At 59.6% G+C, this 21,578-nt stretch overlaps 1 protein-coding gene across 3 annotated transcripts; it reads left to right on the top strand.

The window, feature by feature from the left end:
* The first annotated feature begins 2,721 nt into the window (after positions 1–2,721).
* Positions 2,722–21,271, top strand: WDR5 (WD repeat domain 5). Of its 3 annotated transcripts, XM_036856199.1 has the most exons (16): positions 2,722–2,822; positions 3,512–3,565; positions 4,183–4,315; positions 6,055–6,230; positions 6,927–7,035; positions 7,244–7,317; positions 7,988–8,077; positions 8,282–8,371; positions 8,505–8,588; positions 12,216–12,271; positions 16,051–16,097; positions 18,233–18,308; positions 18,929–18,962; positions 19,221–19,295; positions 19,816–19,903; positions 20,880–21,271. In XM_036856199.1, the coding sequence occupies exons 4-16, from the start codon at positions 6,150–6,152 to the stop codon at positions 20,978–20,980; spliced, it is 1,005 nt and encodes a 334-aa protein (XP_036712094.1). In that variant the 5' UTR covers positions 2,722–2,822; positions 3,512–3,565; positions 4,183–4,315; positions 6,055–6,149; the 3' UTR covers positions 20,981–21,271. The 3 variants fall into 3 exon arrangements, with proteins under 3 accessions (XP_036712094.1, XP_036712093.1, XP_036712095.1); XM_036856198.1 differs by lacking the exon at positions 4,183–4,315; XM_036856200.1 differs by lacking the exons at positions 2,722–2,822; positions 3,512–3,565; positions 4,183–4,315 and adding an exon at positions 5,755–5,775.
* Positions 21,272–21,578: the final 307 nt, after the last annotated feature.

Below are 21,578 nucleotides of genomic sequence, written 5' to 3'. Positions count from 1 at the left end.
TCCGTCCATCCACCCACCCACCATCCACCATGCAGGCATCTATCCATCCGTCCATGTATCCATCCACCCACCATCCATCCATCCACCCGTCCATCCGATAAGCACCACTGAGTGTGTATCGTGTAGTCTGGTGGTTGCAAATGCAGCCTCTGCCTTGCCAGCCCTGAATTCCATGGTTGTGGCTACTGCCTATGGGTCCTCGGGAAGCTTCTCAACCTCTCTTATTCTCAACCTCAGTTTCCTCATTGTGAAAAGGAAAAAAGGCACTTACTTCACAGGCTTGCTGTGCAGGTGCAGGTGCAGGCAGGTAACATATGTAACAAACTCACTAAAGAATAAAGCACGCAGGTGCTACTCCTCTCATCCTGGGCCACCTGCCCAGAGTGCTGTGATGAGGACCCCGATGCAGCTCAGCCAGGAGACACTGAACAAGGAATTACGATGAAAGAAGAGTGTTTCTGCTGGGGAGGAGGTGGGAGCCGTGAAAATGTAGCCAGGAAGACTCACCAGGTTTGGGGCTCGGGGGAGGAAGCCCAAGTAGATGGACGTTGGCTGTCGGTGGGAAGGGTGCCCTGAGGAGCAGGAGAGCCTGGTGGAGGGAACTGGGTGAGTCGGGAGAGTGCCCAGACATGATCGGGTTGTCTGGTTGATGGGACAGCCTGGAGATATGTTGTATTTATAAAAATCGTTCACGGAAACAGGTTCATTTGCCAATTAGCTCCCACTGGCCAAAGCACAGTTATAAATGTTCTAAAAAAACAAATCTCCAAAATGTTTTCTCCTTCTCTAGTTTTTATTCTCCCTTCCATTTCCACTTGCGATTTTTCTGAGCCTGACCGCATTTGGGGAGGGTTATAAAAGGATTTAAAACTTAAGACAATAAACAAATCACCTGCTTTTGTTAAATTGCTTTACTTGCTATGTTATTTGGTTTCAGGATTTTAGCTATGACCGCAAAAACACTCAACAGATTTAGAAGATTTTCTCATTTTAACTGGAAGGCTCTATCTCCTGGGGGTGGAGTGGGGGAGGAAGGCAAGACCAATTTACCTGGGAGCCTGGTTTGAGTTGAGTTCCAGGGTCAGGAAGTACTTCCGATTTGGGGCTGGGATCCGGGGTGCACAGTTTGGGGGTGGCACTAGGCTACAGGGGGAGGCCAGTCTGGTAAACCCCGCCAGCAGAGACTGGGTTTGGACCCGAGGGCAATGGGAAGCCGGCTCTGAGTTGTAAACTGGGGAGTGACAGATTAGACCTGGGGTTTTATAAGTTCTTCTGACAGTGCTTTGGAGAGGTTTGGAAGAGGCCAGCTGGGAGGTGGGACTGGGGTAGGGATGGAGGGAGGGAAGAGGATGGCTATAAGAGCTGTCTGAGAGGTGAGGGAGGGGTCTACATAATGGGCTCTGTTTCTGGCCCAGGCAGCCAGGTGGATGCAGATGCCCTTCTTCATCCGGAACTGATTTTGTTACCTTTGGTAGTCAAGGCCTTATGCTCCAGGGCACCTGGCCCAAGATGACTAGGGCTCCAGGGCACAGAGATCCACATCCGGCCAGGCGGGGCCAGACTGGGACTTTGCTTCCCCCGCATCCTTCTTGGGAGGGGCACTCCAGCCGGCATGTCGATAGTGGCTCCTGTATCTATGACAACCACACAACTCATTTTCCCTGGGCATTTCCATTTAAAATGCTCTGTCCTGTTTGCACGGGTTCCTGTGTCATATTTGGTGTTCCCATCTTTAGTTGGGAAATAAGAGACTGCATGTTATTCTACCCACGGGCCTGAATGGGGCTGCGGAGAACATCCACGACTCTAAGACCTATGTGGGTAGCAGAAGTAGGGCAGTGGGGTGAGAATGCGCAGGCTTTGGGGCCAGAACGCCGGCTCCGGGTTCTCCTTGTGCCCCTGAGCCCTCCTCTCCGGGCCTCCCCTTCCCCGCTTGTAACTGGAGGTGATAATACCTGTCTGGGCCATCACCCTGCAGACAGCAGAGCAGCCCACACGCAGTGACTGTTCGCATCTCCGCGCTGGGGGCTCAGGAGGGAGCAGGTGCGCCCCGCGGGCTCTCTGCACGGAGGGATCGGGAAGACCCGGATAACCCGGCCGCCGGCCTTGCGGGAGAGCTGGTGGGCGCAGTGCGGGGGACGCAGCTCCCAGAGCCCGGCTTCTGAACCTTCTGGAGCTCAGGTTCTTCGCTTCAAACTTGGAAGGTAAGGGCCCCTGTACGGGGGTGTCCCGAGATTGATGGAGACTCCACGCAGAGACACCGCCGGGGCCGGTCGGACGCTCTGGACGCGGTAGCCGCCGCTCCCCAGCGGGCGCGAGGACGGACGGACGCAACCGCACAGGTGCCCCAGCCCAGGAGAAACGTTAGGGCCCCGACTCCGCCCCGCGAATCTCGGGGGCGGGGTGCTCTCTCCTCCCTGGGCGCTGCTGCAGGGCGAGCTCAGGATGTGAACAATCGAGGGGCACATGAGCATTTCCTGTAGGTATCTTCTTCCTAATTCAGTTTTCAGAAAGTGCAGGAGAAGGGCCGGAACCGGCCACCTTTTGGGTTAACGCCTGTAAGCAGGAGGCACGGGCGGCACACTGTCCCTTTAAGGCGTTGAGCCAGGCCGAGGCCTTCTGCTCCTCTCCGCTCCCCGTAGCTGCCCTCCGAGAGGCCGGCTTTGTGCGTTTGCCCCGCCCCGGCAGCCCCCGCCCCGCGCGCACGCGCATGCGCACTGTTGCTCCCCGCACCGCCTAGTTGAGCTCGGCCCGGCTCCCGCCCAGGCGGCTACCGACGCGAAGCCTTGAGCGCCCGCCCCCGTCCCCCAGCCGCCCGGCAGGTAAGTGGGGACCGCCCGGCCGGTAGGCACGCCCCGGGGGCGCGGGACCGGGGCCGACGCTGGCGCCCCCCGCGCCGCCCGCCGCCGCACGTGTTCCGGCGGGCCCGGCCCGGCGCCGGTTCAGCCCCGCCGGGCCTCCCGGCGCAGAAGCCCCGCGCCCGCCGCCTCGCCTCCGGGCGCCCGCTCTGCGCCCCTCCTCCCCGCCAACCGCCCGGGCTCCGGCGGCCCCCTCCCCTGACCCGAACCCGCCCCAAACGGACCTGCACGGACCGCCGAGCCCCGGGGACCCCCGGCTTCTCCCACTCCCAGCGGTCAGGTGACAAGCCCCCGGCCCCGGGACTGCGATTTTCTCCTGCAGCCGGCGTGCGTCCCCCCTTTGCCTCCAGAGAAAGACCCCTGAGCCACTGAGACATCCAGTGGCTGGATGTGGCGCGCTGTCTGCTCTTCTCTGCTGCAGAGGCGCTCTCACCCTAACCTGCTGCTCACCCCCAACCGGGGGCAGCCAGGCCCCATCTCCCCCCGCGCCTGCTCGGGGCCCCAGGGGTGCGGGGCTGCCGGCATGAAGGGAGAGACCACCACGCTCTTGCTGTGGAGTCTCAGACCCCTTCCAGTCCGGCCTGCGAGAGCCATTTTGGGGGATGTGGAAGATGCTCCCTGGTAGCCCTCTCACCCCGTTTCTACCCGCCCAGGTCCGCTGTCGACACTGCCTCTGAGGTTGGCTCGGCCCCGTAGGAGGCGGAGAGGTAAGCCAGAACGCCCGCGTGTCTGAGAACCCAGGTGGGGTGCGGAGAGCCGGGTTCCCTCGTTCTCAGTGGGCCTCGTTACCGCCCGTCTTCCCACATCCAGGGGCCCAGTCTCTGGGGTGGAGTCTAGTAGTTTGCATTTTACCAGCAGTCCGCGAGAGCACTCCGAAGAAGTTCGGACGCTCAGCCTTGGGTGGTGTGGCTCCCCTAGGTGCCAAGAGGGAGCAGGTAGCAAGCGATCTGGAGGCCGGCTCCAAACCTTGAGCCGAGAAGTTGTTCTTTCTAAAAGTTTGCTGAATTTTTGTGTTGATGTTTTGTGCGTTAATGTTTTGCTGGCCGAAGTGTTGGGCAGGGGTTGAGCTGGGAGGGGTTGGGCACCGTTTCTGTAAGACCACCTATCGTATGTATCCCCTGCTCCTCACCTGAGGGCAGCAAGTTTGCGGGAGTAACACCACACCTCCTGGTGGGTCTTGATTTTTACTCTAGAAGGAGCTGCTCAGGCCTCTGGGCTGCCCTTTCCACCCCAGATGGAGCCTCTTCAGTTCCCACTGGTGTTTAGGTTGGACGGGCCCCGGGCTTCCCTCCTCTCAGCCCTAGTTGTGGTCTGCCTTTCTCAGATGCTAGGTTCTGTGAAACACACCATCCAGCTCTCGTCCTTGGCTCCTTTCCCCCCACTTGTCCAGCCCACCCAGGGGAAGGCAGCACTTGGGTTAATTGGCACGGCCTGCTTGCGCTAAAGATAATCACCAGGTAGGCAACGTTTCCTGAGCACCAGCTTTGTGCTAGCACTTTGCCCCCCGGCAGCTTTATTGACCTGCCCCTCCCCTCCCCCACCCTACTGCTTGGGCTTTGCGTGCTGCCGGGTCCATTCCTGGGCCGGGATCCTTGCTGCAGGTAACCGGCTGTGGCCTCACGGGTGCTCTGCGCAGCTGTGTTGCATTGTGATTTCGCTCCCCTCCTCTTGGATGAAGACTTCGGGATGTGCTCTTTTTGATGGCTTCCGTTCCGCCTCGGTGTGACAAGGAGCTTGTGCAAGCTTCCAGTTTTAAGCTCCGAGCTAGAATTTACAAGGTGTGAACGCACTGGATTAACGGTGGTGCCAGCTTCCGGGAGTTGGCTGGCCAGTGATGCTTGCAGGATGTCTTGGTGGCTCTCTTCTGGAAAGGCGCCTTCCCTTGTTTCAGGGTCACCTGGTGTGCTTCTGTGCCACGTGTCCAAGTCGCGGAGTCTATTCCTGTGATAGAGGAAACCAGTTTCTTACCATGCAGCATTTGAGGGGTTCCCGTTTTCATGCCGAAACCTAATTGAGCTGCAGTCTCTTTCCCTCCTCTGCAGTGAGTTTGCTTGCAGAGTGTCCTTGCGTACTTCAGGTTGCTTCTAGGAAGGCTAGCGCTGGCGACTCCAGCAGGCAGGGCTGGCTCCAGTCTGTGCTTTCCGGCTGTGTCTTGTCGTTGCTTCACCAGGGACGGAGAGCCTCTCGGCTGTTAGCGTTTTGGAAGCAGCCTTGTGTCTGCAGCCTACACGTGGTGACCTTGGAGTCCCCGGGAGGTGTGGACCATTGGGGCCTGCTCTTGTGTTTTCAAATGTGGTTGGTAGCACTTTTTTTTTTTTTTAATTAATTAATTAATTAATTTATTTTTGGCTGTGTTGGGTCTTTGTTGCTATGCATAGGCTTTCTCTAGTTGTGGCGAGCGGGGGCTACTCTTCGTTGCAATGCGCGGGTTTCTCGTTGTCGTGGCTTCTCTTGTTGCGGAGCACAGGCTCTAAGCGTGCAGGCTTCAGTAGCTGTGGCACGTGGGCTCAGTAGTTGTGGCTCGCGGGCTCTAGAGCTCAGGCTCAGTAGTTGTGGAGCACGAGCTTAGTCGCTCCGCGGCATGTGGGATCTTCCCGGACCAGGACCAGGGCTTGAACCTGTGTCCCCCGCATTGGCAGGCGGATTCTTAACCACTTTGCCACCAGGGAAGCCCTGGTAGCACTTTTGCATCACTTGGGATGCATTTAAGGATTTGGATGAGTTCCCAAACTTCTACACCCTGTAGCTCAGTCTCCTGTAATTTGGCGTGTTTGTTTCCTGACAAGAAGTCTTTGGTTGATTTGGTTTTTTTTTTTTTTAAATGCATCAAGGGTTCTTTGAAGAGAATTCGTTTTGTCTGCCTGGGCTGTGCTGCATTTCAGATGTGCGGGTGACAAAATAGGAAGCAGCCCTGAAGGTGGGTCTTGGATCTGATGACAGAAGGGACGAGAGCAGCACAGAACCTGCAAAGGACTAGCGAGGAGTTACGTGCAGAGGACTAGCGAGGAGTGACGTGCAGAGGACTAGCGAGGAGTGACGTGCAAAGGACTAGCGAGGAGTTACGTGCAGAGGACGCTTAGTTTGGAACGGCACCTGCTACAGGGCTCAGTGAGGTGGTCAGATTTTTTAAATTCTTTTTCCTAGAAATTAATTTTTGAAGTGTGGCTTGTCTGTTGTCCTCGGCCCCCCACTGTAGGTTTGGATTAGCAGGCAGCCCTTGCCACTGTGCGTCCTCCAGTCGGAGCTGTGAACTCTCCACCCGCGTCGCCCTGCCTGGTGGGCTGCAGAGCCATGGCAACCGAGGAGAAGAAGCCCGAGGCCGAGGCCGCCCGAGCACAGCCCACCCCATCGTCATCGGCCACGCAGAGCAAGGCGCGTCCCTGAGGGCTCCTGGGGAACCGCCAGGGCACGAAGGCTGGGAGACGCTCGGAAATATTTCAAGCCCGGAACTCTGTTCCCCTCCCCCCCCCCCACTTTAATATTGCCAGTTTTTACTCCAAACCACATTCCCAACCAGTGCTGATAGTGGGCCGTGTCGGGGATTCCCAACCTGTTACCTGGGGAGGGGGCTTCACCAGCAGTACACATCCTTGGTCTTGATCGTAAGAGTCTGTGTGGGACCCGGGAAACGCCTCTTGTTCAGCACCTTGCCCCTGGCCGCACAGTTCCCTGCGGAGGGCGGTGTGCAAACCCATGCTGTAGACCGCAGGCGGCAGGCGGGCCCCTCACCAAGGGCGCAGGCCTTCAGGTGTGCGTCGGGGAGCCTGACCTCGGGTGGGTTGGCTGCCGAAGCAGGGCTGGGGCTGCCGGGGCTTCCAGCTGCACCGGCAGGGGACTGCCTGGAGGGCAGCCTGGGTGACGGGGGCTTCAGGAGAGGCAGGGCTTGTGAGGGGACACGCGGAGCCCGGGTTTAGGCGGGTGCACCCCGCTGGACGAGAGCTCTGGGAAGCGCCGTCACAGGGTAGGTGTGAGCGTGAAATTCGGCCTGGGCGCCAGCTGCACGCTGGCCATCAGTGGGTTTGGACAGTGGTGGTTACTTTTCGCTGACTAGTACTCTCTCTTTAACAGCCCACACCTGTTAAACCAAACTACGCTCTGAAGTTCACCCTGGCCGGCCACACGAAAGCTGTGTCCTCCGTGAAGTTCAGCCCGAACGGGGAGTGGCTGGCCAGTTCGTGTAGGTGCCCCTGGGGCCTCCCTGCGTGTCCCCTCGATGTGCCCATGCCGGCTGTGACTCTGAAGGGACGGGCCCGGGCCAGGGGGGCGGCCGGGGGGGTGGGTGCCGAGGACCGCGGCTCCCTGGGGGAGGCCTGTGCTGTGGGCAGCTCAGATTTTGGCCCCTGGATGACTGGAGAGCTCGGTTGCTTTTCATTCCTTTCTTTCAGCTGCAGATAAACTCATTAAGATTTGGGGAGCATACGATGGGAAATTTGAGAAAACCATCTCCGGTCACAAGCTGGTAGGTCTCAACCCTGGGCCAAAGTTGCTGCTGGACGTGGGTTGGGGCCCATCTCCCGGGCGTGTCAGGTTAAGATTGAACCGCCCTGCCCCCAGTTTTTGGGGTGGTTACTTGCCTCTTGGTTTTTTAAAAAATTAATTCATTAATTTTTGGCTGCATTGGGTTTTCACTGCTGTGTGCGGGCTTTCTCTAGTTGCGGCGAGCGGGGGCTACTCTTCGTTGCGGTGCGCGGGCTTATCGCAGTGGCTTCTCTTGTTGCGGAGCAGGGGCTCTAGGCGCGTGTGCTTCAGTAGTTGTGGCACACGGGCTCAGTAGTTGTGGCTCACGGGCTCAGCTGCTCCACGGCACGTGGGATCTTCCCGGACCAGGGCTCGAACCCGTGTCCCCTGCATTGGCAGGCGGATTCTCAACCACTGCGCCATCAGGGAGGTCCGCCTCTTGTTTTTCAAGCAAATAGTTTTGACTTCCCCAGATGAGTTTCTGCCCAACTGTGAGGCCTGGCAGAGCCACGGAGAACAGGCTTCGGGGCCCGGCCTGCGGGTTCAGTCCGTATGGTCAGCACGAACAGAGGGAGTGACTTGCTTGGTTATGTTCAGCTGGACGTTGCGGTTTGACTTTTGCTGGCTAATCCCATCTTGCCGAGATAGTGACTGTGTGTTTCCTCCCCCAGGGAATATCTGATGTGGCCTGGTCCTCAGATTCTAACCTCCTTGTTTCTGCCTCAGATGACAAAACCCTGAAGATATGGGACGTGAGCTCGGTAAGCCGCACGGGCCCCCCCTTGGGAAGCGTGTGCGTTTGGGGAAGGGGCTTGGGGTGGGACTGCATTTGGGGAGCAGCTGTGCTTGTCGTCAGAGGGGCTTTACAGCTGTGGCGGGCCAGGTGCTGGTGGGTTTAGCCTGACGGCCGATATTTGAAGAAATAACCACTGGGGATGACTTAGTCTCACAATACTTCCTCTCAGGGAAAGTGTCTGAAAACCCTGAAGGGACACAGCAATTACGTCTTTTGCTGTAACTTCAACCCCCAGTCCAACCTCATCGTCTCGGGCTCTGTGAGTTTGGGGCCTCCCCAGGGGCGGGGGTGAGCGGGGGGCTGTCCTGGGCTGCTCTGGGGGCTCGGGGGCCAGGGAGTCTGTCCCCTCCGTCCCCCTGGCGAACCACTGCCACCTGCCCCTCTGTCTCCAGTTTGACGAAAGCGTGAGGATATGGGACGTGAAGACGGGGAAGTGCCTCAAGACCTTGCCCGCGCACTCGGACCCCGTCTCAGCCGTGAGTCCCCCCCGCCCAGCCAGTGGGTGGCACTCGCCCGACAGCAGGGCTGCGAGCGGAGACTGGGCTCCGGGTCCCGTGCCTGTGGGAGGCGGGGCGGGGAGGGGTCCCATGCCCGTGGGAGGCGGGGCGGGGAGGCGTCCCGCACGGAGGCTTACGGAACAGGCGGGAGCGCGGGGGCAGCGCGGTGTTGCGTGGAGCCACCTTTGGGCGGGCGGGTGGGCGGAGGGCCCCGGGGTCTGGCGGCCCAGCCGTGGGTGAGGCGGTGGGAAGGTGGGGCCCCGCAAGCGTGCTGCACGTGTGGGCCGAAGCTGTCGCCAGTGTACAGGATGAACAGGCAGGGGTTAAACTACACGCGTGTCATAAACGGCTCCATTTACAAACGGCCGAAGTATTTCTTTGTCAGCCAAGAGCCCAAAGTGGTTTCTTAGCCAAGTTTGCATTTTGAAAAGTGGAAGGGATCACATACAAACAGCTTGTTCGCTGTTACCGAGCAGATGGTCCTCAGGTTCTAGAATTGTGGAGGTGAGTGACTTTAAGTGACTTCAGCCTTGGAAGGCCTTTGTCCAGCGGAGGCCGCGGGCAGAGCCCTGACCCCTTGTGGGACGCGTACCGTGTGCGGGTCGAAGCTGCCCGGCGCAGTGCTGGCCCTGGGTCATGGCCGGTGCCTGCGGCTGTGGGGCAGGCGCCCCTGCGGTCTGGGCTCTGGGCCTTCCTGAGCCTGTGCCATCGCTCCTCTGTCCTCCGCGCTGGGGGCCCGGTCTGAGCCGAGCTGGCTTCCAGACAGGCCGCAAATGGGCACGTGTGAAGTAACCAGGAAACAGTCGGAGTGAGGGCCATGAGTTGAAAGTGTTCTGTCTGTGTTGCAGTGGTCAGGGGTGGGGCTCTGATCGCAGGCGATGGTAGGATTTTTAAAGTCTTTGCTTCTTACAAAAGTAACGTGTGCTTATTTTTAAAAAGGCAAAAGGCAACGTAGCGCGTAGCAAATCAGTCTCCTGAGCTCCCATCCTCAGAGGCAACTGCGCGCAGCTGGCAGCCACCGTCTGGGTGTTTTGGGTTTTTAAGTACGTGTTTTCCAGCCCACCCCCTCTTGTTGGATGGCGGTGGTGCTACAGGACAGCGGCGTCCGCCCCAGCTCGCCCACCGCGGAAAGGTCTCGGGCACCTTCCGGCTCTGTGCCTGCAGGTGGTCGACACTCTCTGTCGTCCCCCCATGGACGCTGGCTTGTGACGTGCACTTTATGGAGAGAAGGGCAGGGCATGTCTGTTGAACAGCCTTGCACGCTTGTGCCACAGCGTCTGCGGGCAGGTGTCGGGGGAGCTCCGGGTCTGCGAGCGGTCAGCCTTCGCGAGGCCAGTCCTGGATCAGAGCCCTCGGGGTGCGTGGGCTTCCTGCGGTCTTCCGCCCCCTTGAGTCCAGCTGCTGTCCCCCTGCCTGCCTGGACTCCCCCGTGTCAGTGCTTTCCTGAAGTCCCTGCTGTCCCCTTCAGCCATCCCGCCCCCTCTCCGCAGCCGCTGGCCTGTGCGTTTGCCTCACTTGCCCACTCTCTCCCTCCTCGGTGCGTCTGCAGGTGTCACCTCCAGAGAGCTCAGAGCGGCTGTCCGCCTGAGTCGAGACTTGGCGTCCCCACTGGGGTCTGTCTCGCCCCCCCATTCCTTCTGGGTAGCGCTGACTTTCTGGCCGCCTTGCCCCTCACACCCGCGGGCTGGTCTGCCAGCGTGTGCCGGCGGTGCTGTCTGGACGTGGCTGGAACAGAGCGGAGCACGGCCCTGGTGGGGCAGGCTTTGGGGCCCCATCAGCTCGTCATCACCCAGTGAAGGGGCTTCGATCAGATCATAGTTTGCAGGTTCAGAGGGATGCGTGTGATGAGATCCGCTGCTGTGAGTTTTAGAGAACACGGCTTTGGGAGGCTGACGAGCACGTAGCTCAGGTTGAGTGGTGGGGGCGGGGGCTCCGTTAGCACCGCCGGGGGAGCAGGACGAGGACAGGGACAGCGGCTCTTCCCGGGCCACGCCACCCACGCGGCGGCCGCCAGCCACACGCGGTAGCACCGCAGGCTGAGACATGCAGGAGGGGGCAACACGTAGGCTTCCAGCTTCTGAAGATTCAGTGCGACGGAAAGAAAAAGTGTCTCGTTTATAACTTTTAGCGTTGGTTACGTGTTGAAATAGTATTTCAGGTATATTGGGTTAAGTAAAAACCTGTCAGGTTTGTTTCACCTGTTACTTCCCCGCCGCAGTGGCTAAGAAGTTTAAATGGCACACGTGGCTCCATCACGGGCCCCTCGACAGTCTGGACAGTGGTTCTCCAAGCGTGGTCCCCGGACCAGCCTCTGCTGGGAGTGTGCAAGACGTGCAGATTCTCGGGGCCCAGCGCTGGGCTTTGACAAGCCCTCCAGGTGCTTCTGGTGCACGTGGGTTTGTCCCCTGGGGATGCTGCTGGCATCTCGTGAGTCAAGGGCGGGGAGCTGCTACACGGGGCAGCCCTTAGCAGAGGAGCGTGTGAACCGTGTGTCAGTGGTGTGAGGACCGGACGCTGGTCTGAACCGTGGCGGCAGGCGGGCGGCCCCAGCCCCGTCCCCGAGAGGTTGACCCGGGCGCAACCCCCCCATGGGACAGGCATCACACAACATTAGCAGGAAAGAGGGCGTTCCAGCGGGGGTGTGTGTTGTAAAAAGGCTTTTCCTGCCCAGGACTCGAATGAAAACGAGGGGAATTTATGATGAACTCTCACTTCTGACGTCGCGGTTCCTTCTGTGTACGCTGAGATTCAGTTGGACAAAAGAAAGAGGACAAACCCAAAGGCAGACCACTTATGAGGAAGGGACTGGCCAGGTTGCCGTTTCTTTATCAGAAGGTGTATCTCGCCTGTCTCTGTAGTGGGCAGAGTTAGGCACTCAGATAAAATAACTGGTGTGGAAATGTCGCAGGTCGGCTTCTGGGCCCGGCACCTCGTCTGGACGTCGCACCTCTTCCCAGGCGCAGAGTTTGGGGCAGCCTGGATCTCGTTCCTGCCCCGTCTGCAAAGCTCGAGTGTCCCAGGGGTTGGTGTCCGGGCCCTCGGAGCAGTACCCTGGCCGTCTTCTGATTCTGGGGTGCTCAGCAGGCAGGGTTACGTGGGCGGGAAAGCTCCGGAGTTTCTGAATAAGTGGGCGTCCTTCTCCTGACTTTTCTGCCTTGTTCGATGGAAGTCGGGGAAGCCCTGGTCCTGCTGCCCCCACGGCCGTGCGGGTCCACAGACACGCTCTGGGCAGCGGGGCCTCTCCACGGAGCCAGCGGGTCTGGGTTGGTCGAGTTTGTTACTCTTCAGTGGTGCGTCTTGTAGTAAGTGATTTAAATACTCAAGACCTGTTTCAGGGTTGGTTTTCTTTTTATGGTTCAGTCTTCCGTCGTGAAATAAACTGACGGTTGCTTGAGCCATCAGGTAAAAATGACCGTTTTATCCACGTTGCTTGTGGTCTACGGTAGAATCCTTGGGAAACAGAATTTAAAGCTCGCTCAGAATGCAGCAGGGTATGTGTCCCTTTGTCGCGGGTCGGTGAACAGAAGGCCGTCCAGGTGAGGTGCAGTCTGTGTTGATGCTCTGAAAGTAAGTTTCTTTTCCCCCCTCCCGCTCCTTCATCCTCAGGTTCATTTTAATCGTGATGGATCCTTGATAGTTTCAAGTAGCTACGATGGTCTCTGGTAAGTGAAAGAGCTTTACTTCGTTGAGTCAGCAAGCGTTTAACGGCCTCCCCTTGCACCGTTGTGCCTCTGGGCGTCCGGCGGAAGCCTCTGCCTCGAGGGGCTTGGGTAGGCGGGGTGGCGGTGAGCGTGGCCGGGAGAGTGGGCTCCTGTCATCAGGAGGCCCCAGCCAGAGACGTGGGGAGGCGCTGCTGTTCTGGACGTGGCTCCCCGTGGACCCTGAAGGGTGCGTGTCCCAAGCTCGTGGCGCTGGTGGGGAGGTGGAAGAAAGGTGTGCTGACGTGAACATCCGAGAGTGTCCCGTCGGGGCCGTCAGGGTCCTGAGCAGGTGGATGCAAACAGGTCCCATCACGGAGGGTGAGGAGGAAGGGCGGTGGGGGCACCGTCTCCTGCAGAACATCCGGTCTAAGCGGATCACGCTCCTGGCCTTGGCGCTGATAGTGTAAGTGCCTTCTGGATTCTTTAAGACACACGAGGGAAGATGAGGAAATAAACGTTTTAAATTTAACTCGGCACATGTGGGTATAAAGCATTAGGAGGTATCTGGGCTTGGAGGGTTGCACGTCACAGCTCACCTGGTTACCGGGGAGGGGACACGGCGGCAGCAGTCACCGGCCGGACCGATGGCCCGAGAAGGACTTCCCAGCTACGCGCGAGAAAGACAGTGTGGCTAGAGATTTGTCTACGTTTAGCGAAAATAAAATAGAGAAACTCGAGTAACATAAGTGATACGTGTAAAAATACCGTGGAAGAGACGGAGCTCAGGGTACTTACCGGGTGCTACTGCGGCGGGGCTGGCTGAACACCCTCAAGAAAGGCTGTCAGGTTTGGGTTAAAAGCCCTCCTGACTCTTGTTGTTTTCAAGAAACCCACCTAAGACAAAGTGATGAGTCAAGGCTCGGAAAAGAAGGGTGGGCAAGTGGGTCGGGCAGCTGTGAAGCAGAGACAGAGTATCAGCCAGGGGGACGGTGACGGAAATGAACCAGGTGGAGCCGACGGGAAGGCTGAGAGAGCTCAGGCACCAGGCCCCACGGCAGCCCAAAGCTGCCTTGGAGAAACTAGAAATACAGGGAGCTGAAATGTTTGTGAGTGAGTTCAACATGCTGCTTTGACTCTGACAGCAGGGGGCTTGGGACTTAGCAGGCTGAACGATGCCACAGGCTGTGTATTTGCTACCTGTGAGGAGTAAAGCGTGTCCTGTAAACAGAAATGCTAGTTTTCTTAAGCGTGTGGCACATTCTCAGAATTGCTTGTGGACTGCCTCTAAAAGCTTTCTAAAGAAATTAGGGGGAAAAAAAAGCATGCCAAAAAAAGTAAGAGGAGAGGAAAGTTGTAAAGTTAGAAGGTGGAGAAAGGGGAAAATGACAGGAAAATTTAAATAAGCTGTATTCTTAATAAGGCCAATAAAGTGGTTAGCCTTTATAAGCCTAAGTAAGGAAAAAGAGCAAAAAAGTGCAAGACAGAGTTAGGGGATGGGGATTCCCTGGCGGTCCAGTGGGTAGGACTCTGCGCTTCCACTGCCGTGGCCCGGGTTCAATCCCTGGTTGGGAAGCTGATATCCAAGGCGCGAGGCGTGGCCAAAAAATAAAAAATATAAAGGGGGTGGAAAAGAGCCGTTTCGGGGGATGAGGGACGAGCAGGAGCATGCCTGGCCCACCTCCGAGCAGGATGTTGAGACGGCGATTAATTCATCTTCCTAAATTGAGGAAGGGGGTCACCACGGCAGAGACTGGGAAAAGTGATTAAAGGTCTGAAAACTGTATGGGCCCTATGATTTCACACTGGAATTGAGTTAAATAACAGAAACTTCTAAGGCTGTTGGAACTGGACCACAGGACAAGATGGGGAGCCCCCTGGTTCATTTCTGGGTCCAGCATGACCTACCTCCCCTAGCTTGATTGCTAGTCCAAAAAAGAAAACCACAGAGGACACTTCACAAGTGAATCTTGAGGTCACGATCCCCAGGAAAATGTTACAGACTGAGTCCACAGTGTGTGGAAAAATAGTATGTCGTGACCAAGTGGGTTTTTGAGTCATGAGACGATTGTAGTAATGTACCAACCAATAGGAAACTGATAATCTAATAATTATACCAAGAAATTGGAGGCAAAGAGCCATATAATTTCTGACCGGAATAAGTCAGGTAGGCACCTGATAAAATCCAGCAGCCATTCCTAATAAAAACTCTAGCAAAATAGGCCAATATCACAGACTGTTTAACAGAAACTTAATAATCACGTTTATAGTAAGTGGTAACGTGCTAAATCCATTTCTACTGAAATCGGGCAGAAGTCATGCCCATCTCCTTCAGCATTTGGTGCTGTTTGGAATTTCTAGCTAACGTGATAAGAAGATAAAGTAATTGTGTCAAAACTGGATGGAGACTTATCTCTTTGTAGGTGGTACATTTGTATGTTTTTTAAAACTTAAAAATCACGTATTTGTACTTTACAAATAGGGACTCATTTAAGCCTCGTAACCGTCCTGTGACTCGGGTACTGGATGGTCACCATCCCCGATCCTCAGTTGGGAAGCTGAGGCGGGGATAAGCCCCTGCCCGCCATCCCCCGGCTGGTCAGCGACAGAGCCAGGGTCCGGAGCACACCTCGGGCTCTGGAACCCAGGCTCTGAGCCACCAAGGCTGCTAGTTACAAAACACGGACAAGCATTTGGTGAGGTCACTGTCTGCAAATTGACAGTTTTTCGCTACCCTGGGAGCTGCCAGTTAGTGGATGAGAACAAGTCCCCTGTAAGAGTCACAAAAGCATTGGGGCATTTAGGATGTGATTAACAAGAGAGCAGGGCCTGTGTGCAGGAAATGGTAAAATGTAACCAGAGGGACGCAAAGCAAAGAGGGGGGGACGGGGGACCAGGCACGTCCTCATCCTGGCGGTGGGGAACGCCCGTCTCCTGGGCTGATACGCTGTAAGCGGTTCGATTTAGAACCCCTCCAACTAGATAAAATGAATTTAAAATTCTTAGAGAAGCATAAACTGAGTTCTCTGCCAGTAGAATTAAGAAAACGAACAGGGAGGTGGGGAGTGCTGTTTCTGGGTGTTAAAACCCGAGACACCGTTACTGCGGCCCTCAGGGCGGGATTGGCTCAGAAGGGCTGCAGGTGGGACGGAGTGAACGCTTGGGCGATAACCCTTGCATTCCCATTACCTGTAAAACCCGCGTGCCCTCGACCCAACGCCCGCCCCTATCGCTGGGCATCTGTGCTCCGGAAGCGTCCGCGTGAGTACACCGCCATGGTTCCCAAAACGGTGTTGTGTTGGCAGAAATCACAGAGACACTGAGATTGCAGTGACGGGATACCTGGCATGTCCCGTTGGGGACTAGCGGCTCTTTGAGTGGGTTCACTAGCTCCTGAACTAGAGGACGTCCAGAAAAGTGCCTACGATATCCTGTTTTTATAAAAAACACTCTGCCCCAGGGACCGTGTGCTTGGTGTGTTTGCGCGTGGAGAGCCCTGCAGGGACACAGGTTGGGCTGTTGGCCTCACGGCCGTGGGTGTGTGGAGAGGGCCAGTTTCCCTCCTTGGCTGTCCCACCTGTCGCGCTGAGCACGCTGCTTGTGGTGGAGGCAGCAAGAGCGCACGCGTGCAGTCTGCACGTGCCGCGCCCATTCTGGTCCCTAGGACTCAAGGGAGTGGTTGTGAACGATGACTGGAAAAACGAGATAGGACTGGCTGTGGGTTGGTCCTGAAACGTCTGCATTGAGAGCCGTGGAATGTAGGAAGCCTCTTGTAGTCACCTGCTGTGCTCGTTGCTTTGCAGTCGGATCTGGGACACCGCCTCGGGCCAGTGCCTGAAGACACTGATCGGTGAGTACTGCCGGCTCTTGCTTGCAGGGGGGCCGGGTCCCGAGGGACAGTCTGCCGGGTTGGCCGTGGCAGCGTCTCCTACGCTTCCTACCCTCCGTCTGTGGTTCTCTGGAGCCTCCCTTTCTCCCTGCCGGACCTGCTTCCTCTGGGAGGGCTCCTCCTCTCCTGACCGGCTCCGTCTCCCACCCGCTCCTTCCTGATTGGCTCTGCCTTCTGGCCCTGCGTGGCGCTGCCCGGCGGTGTCCTCTGAAGGACCCGCGAGACCCTTGGACTCTGCCCGCGCTCAGCAGACCCTTGTCTTCCTCCCCGGCCTTGGGGACCCTCCGCTTGGGTCATTCCTTGAGCAGATGGGGTCGAGCCCCTGCCCTCAGTGAGCCCTGTCTGCTGGGGGTGCAGAGGTGGGCGGGGAGGATGCGGGCAAGGGGCCCCGAGGTCTCTGCACCTGGGGCTGGGCTGTGCCTTGGGGAGGAGGGGAGGGCGGCACGGAGTGGAAGGACAGCGTGGTCCGGGCGACAGCTGGTGCTGCCGGGCGTGGGGGGTGTGTGGCCAGAGGGTGGCCTCGGGCCTGGGAAGGCGACGGGGAGGGATGGAGCCCTGGAGGGGTCGGGTCACTGACTCCGCGGGAAGGTCTTTGCAGTGTCGCAAAGACCTGTTGAGCAGGCAGGGCCGCCAGGGCGGGGCGCCTACCTGAGCCTCCTGCCCCCGGCTGTCCTGGGAACACGCGTGGCTGTGAGAGTGCGCTGGGACCAGCGTGACAGGATACCGAGGGCTGCGCGGCTTCAGTAGCAGAGACCCATCCCCACTCCCTGGAGGCCGGACGTCCAAGGTCAGGGCTGGGCCGGGCCGGCTTCTCCTGAGGCCACTCCTTGGCCTTCTCAGCGTGTGCTCGCGTGGTCGTCCGCTGCGTGGGCTCCTGCTGTCCCCACCTCCTGCTCTGACAGGGACGCCCCCCCGCCCCCCCGCCTTATTTTAACTTAACCCGCCTCCAGGGCGCTGTCTCCGAGGTGCGGGCTAGGGCTTCAGCAGGAGAACCGGGGAGGGACACAGCGGCCTCTGTGGTTTTCTTGCTCTGCGAGGGGGGCCACCCTTCTGACGCGCGTCCTTCCTCCGACCGCGGCATCACCCCGTGTCTGTCGCGCTGTCTTCCCCCCCGAGGCCTGGGCGGCCACCTCCGCCCGGCGGGAAGTGTCCTCGTGCCCAGACGGCCGAGCGCGGGCAGTCCCTGCAGCCGCCCCGCCGCTGGGCGGGAAGCCGAGGCCAGAGAGGTTGACAGCCAGCAGCAGCGAGCGGTCTGGGGCCGGGACGGGAGGGGTGGTGGGGAGCGGAGTCCCGTCCCGCTTCTAACCTCGGGTCTGGGGCGTTAGAACCTCGGGCCATTGGCGGGCCAGCCCCGCGGTGCTTCGCCGTCGGAGCCCGGTTAGACCTCTGGGCACTGCCTCCCGTCGTCCGAGCTGGGGGGGCGGCCTTCCGTGTGGCCCGGCGGCCGGCTGGCCCCCGCCTGCTTCTCGTGGGCATTCTCAGTGTCTGGGACCAGTCGGAGGGAGCAGAGGCCCCCGGTGCGCGGGGGGCAGGCCTGGGCCTCCCGAGGTGGTGATGCGCGGCCGCTCCCCGCCTGGTGCTCGGGGCGCGTGGCCACGCCGGCCCCCACCAGGGCGCGCGCTCCCGTGCCAGCGGCTGAGGGGGTGCCGGGGCCTCTGGCCCGCCTTCCCAGGGCCACCCGGGGCGTGCGCTCTGACCCCGAGTGTCGGGAGCAAGGGCGCGCTGTGACGTCGCCAGGGTGCTTTCCAGGGAGAAATGACACGCCTTCCACTATAACCACGCAACCGGAGCGCCCACCCGAGCCACTGCGTTCTCGGGGGGATAGTTTCTCGGTTTAGCTGGGTGTTTGCAAACTCCCTCCCGTGAGGAAGGCGATCCCGAGGCCGACTGGCTGCAGGGCCTTCGCTCCTGAAGTCCTCGTGTCACGGGGTCACTGGGAGAACCGGCTCTCACGGTGGCACGAGCAGTGGGTGAGGGAGGTGGCCGGCCCTGGGGGACGCCCGCGAGGGGCGGTGTCGGCGCAGGTGGCGGTGAGGGAGCCCCCCTTCCCGGCAGAGCCAGTGCCCCGCTGGCAGCCATCTCTGTGCTCCGTGCAGACGATGACAACCCTCCCGTGTCGTTTGTGAAGTTTTCTCCGAACGGCAAGTACATCCTGGCCGCGACCTTGGACAAGTGAGTGCTTCCATCCCCGCGTGGCGTGCGGCCAGGCCCGTCGCCCCCCAGGGCCGGACTCCCAGCGTGAAAGAGGATTCACCCCGCTGGGGCTGGGCTCCGGACGTGGGTGCCACGCTGGGAGGGCCCGTCTGTGCGGGGGCTGGATCTCAGGTTGTTGGCTCCGTGGTCACTGTGGCCCGTCCTGTCGGGTGGTGGCAGGCACGGTGGCCTCGAGGTGCTCCCCGTTCTGCCCGGGCACCCTGCTTCTCCCCCGACAAGCTTCCGGGCAGATGTCACCGGCCATCGGCCGCCCTCCTGGGAGGTGGCTGGCGCTCGGCCTCCTGTGCACCGTGGGCTGCCCTCAGGTGGGCTTGCAGGGTCGGCCCCCATGGGAGGAGGAAGGACTGCCCTGGACGGGGCTTCTCCTGTCCCTTTCTGGCAGCAGCGAGGACCCCTTACTGGCTTAGGGACACTGAGTAGCTTCCTTTAGAAAAGTGTCCTTGACCCACAAATGCCTGGAGGTCCCACACTCTGCTCGGGTGTCCTCATGGTCCCTGGACGCCTTGCGGGGCACCTGCACCCGGAGGGGGTGGGGCGGCCGCAGGGGAGCACACTGACCCGCCCCCTCTGCCTTGCAGCACGCTGAAGCTCTGGGACTACAGCAAAGGCAAGGTGAGCGGCGGGCGTGGGCTCGCAGAGGGGTCGTGCGGGGTCCTGGGCTGTGGCCAGAGGGGCCCAGAAAGCGACTCTGTCGCGTTGGTTTGGTGCACGTTGCCTGACGACTCGGGTTAAAGCTTGCCTGGGCGGGTTGTGCGGTGGGGGTCACAGTGCTCTTCAGAGCCGTCCAGTCGGCTGTAAGGTACCTGGACGGGGGCATCACCTGGGATGCAGGGCGGTCGTGACTGAGCAGACGTCCCCTGGCCGTTTCAGTGCCTGAAGACGTACACGGGCCACAAGAATGAGAAGTACTGCATATTTGCTAATTTCTCCGTCACTGGAGGAAAGGTAAGTCGTCTCCCAGCTCAGGAGCTGCTCCCGGCCCCTTCTTGAGACGGGCCTTGTACTCTCAGCCACAGAACAAATAGGAATTTCCTGTTTTTTAACCAAAATGAAGTCACGCCACACAAAGTGCTGGTGACTCTCAATTGTTTGGGGATGTCCTGTCCCGCCTGCTTGGGGCCCCCAGGCTCCGTTGTCACGCTGAGGCCTCCTGGGAGTCGGTCCCCGGTGGGTTCTGGTTCCTTGCGGGCGGCCCTCGCCCAACCCTCAGGCTCAGACTAAGGAGCTGATGGTGACCAGCAGCTGAGCCGCGACTGACAGCAAACGTCAAACATGGCGACGGAGTTGAGAAAACAGCTTCTGTCCCAGAGCGCCTCGAGGCGCGTGGCGGGCCGTGCATCAGCTTCTGGACGGGAGGAGGGCAGGGGCTCAGGGCCCACACGGGGGCGGGTGTGCCGTGGGGTGCAGGGTACTGTCCGTCCACATGTGCGCCGACCCCGATTTCTCCCCCCTCGTCTGCGACCAGTGGATTGTGTCGGGCTCGGAGGACAACCTGGTCTACATCTGGAACCTGCAGACCAAGGAGATTGTACAGAAGCTTCAGGGCCACACAGGTGAGCTCGGCGTCTGTGCCGCTGCCCTCCTGCGCCTGGTGCCCCGGGAAACCTGACCCAGCGCGTGTGGGCACCTTGGGCCGCCTGCTCCGCCGCCTCTCCTCGCCCGCGGGTGACTGGGGGACGCTGCCCGTTGTGGGGCTGCTTTCGGGGGGGTGGTCTGGTCCTGGCTCCCGCAGGCTGAGGCCACATCCCGAGGCCACAGCCTTTAACCTCTTCTTCCTGTCGGCTGGGCTGCCCGGCCCCACAGTCCACGCGGGCGCTGTGGCCTGTCCTACGTGGAGATGGTGCAGGGAGCGGGGACGCCCGCCGTCCACTCCGGCTGCTCTGGCTCCTCTCCGGGGCTCTGCCCTCCAGGCCGCTGCTCTTCCCCCGTGCTCAGCGGAGAGTGGTGTTGAGCCCTTTGAGAATCGGATCAGAGTGACGCCCTCTTCCGTAAGAAGGCAGCTCCGCCCGGGAGCAGGGCCTGACCCTGGAGGCCGGCACTGGCCTTCGGCCTCCATCGTCGGCCTGTTGCTTCTGCTTCTCTGCTGTGCGGGCAGGACGCTCAGAGGCTCATTTGGAGCCACTCAGGCCAGAGGGAAAATTCTGGGGTTCATTTTATTTAAAAGCTACAAACGCATTAACCGGACCGACCCCAAGTGGCAGCTCGCGGCATCTGCCGTCCCCGCCTTGGTGGACTCGCAGAGTTGGCCCCTCGGGGCGCCCTGGGGCCCAGCGCTGGTGCAGGGAGGCAGCCCCGGGCTCTGGTCCAGGTGCAGAGGGCGCAGTGCTGACACCCTGAGACCCACAGCGGCCCCCCAGCTGTGCCCCCGGCCCATGCGGCGCCCCAGCCTCCGGGCTGGGTTCTGGGCTGGGTGCCCCTGCTGTCTTCCGCTCGGGCCCTGGGCTCTGTGTGCTGAGTGCACCGCGGGCGGGGCCCTGTGGGGAGGGGCCAGGTCCAAGGAAGGCACTGTTGTCGGCTGTCCATTTCCAGATGTCGTCATCTCGACGGCCTGTCACCCGACCGAGAACATCATCGCTTCGGCCGCCCTGGAGAACGACAAGACCATCAAGCTCTGGAAGAGTGACTGCTAGGCCCGCCGTGTGGAGGGAGCGTCGGGAAGCCCACCTGGACTGGCGAGAGCGCGGCTCTCGGAGGGGCTCCCGTGGTCCAGGCCCGGGGACCGGAGGGGCCTGGGCCTGAGCCGCCTCTGAAGACGACTTGGCTGGGGCGTGTCTCCCACTGGAGGGTTCTAGAAGTTGCTGGTGAAGTTTCTCGCCAATTCCTCTCTCACCGTTGGGGAAGAGTTCCTAGTTTGTATTGTGTTCAAAGAGAGTCAACAGAAATTTTTAATTTTTTATTACAAAAAGGTGAAGTTCAATTTACCACGAGTTGTGTGTTTTTCCAGTAACTGTTCTGTACCGTTTATGCGATTTTATTACCCAGTGCCAGCGCTGTGACCCGTCGCTGCCTCGGTTTCTGGCCACCAGCCTGGCCCGCCCGAACTCGGGGGTTGCCCCTGTCCGTGCTCATCAGATGCTCTGGCGACACCGTCCTGCCTGTAGCAGTGGCCACGTGTCCTGAGTCTTTCTGGGAAGCGCAGAGCGGTGTGCGCTGATGTCCGGGTAAAAGCCTTCTGTGTTTTGGGGTCGTTGCCCCGTGCTGTTGGCGTGGCGACCACACTCAGGGCTT

This window comes from Balaenoptera musculus, chromosome 6 (genome assembly GCF_009873245.2).
Source record: "Balaenoptera musculus isolate JJ_BM4_2016_0621 chromosome 6, mBalMus1.pri.v3, whole genome shotgun sequence".
NCBI lineage: Eukaryota > Metazoa > Chordata > Mammalia > Artiodactyla > Balaenopteridae > Balaenoptera > Balaenoptera musculus.
Note: the sequence above shows the minus strand (reverse complement) of the source record. Positions and strands in the feature narration are given on the sequence as shown.

Coding starts and splice junctions, on each gene's coding strand:
- WDR5 (XM_036856198.1), top strand. CDS start 6,150: ATGGCAACCGAGGAGAAGAAGCCCGAGGCCGAGGCCGCCCGAGCACAG. Junction 7,036..7,243: donor GGAGTGGCTGGCCAGTTCGT/GTAGGTGCCCCT, acceptor CCTTTCTTTCAG/CTGCAGATAAACTCATTAAG. Junction 7,318..7,987: donor CCATCTCCGGTCACAAGCTG/GTAGGTCTCAAC, acceptor TTCCTCCCCCAG/GGAATATCTGATGTGGCCTG.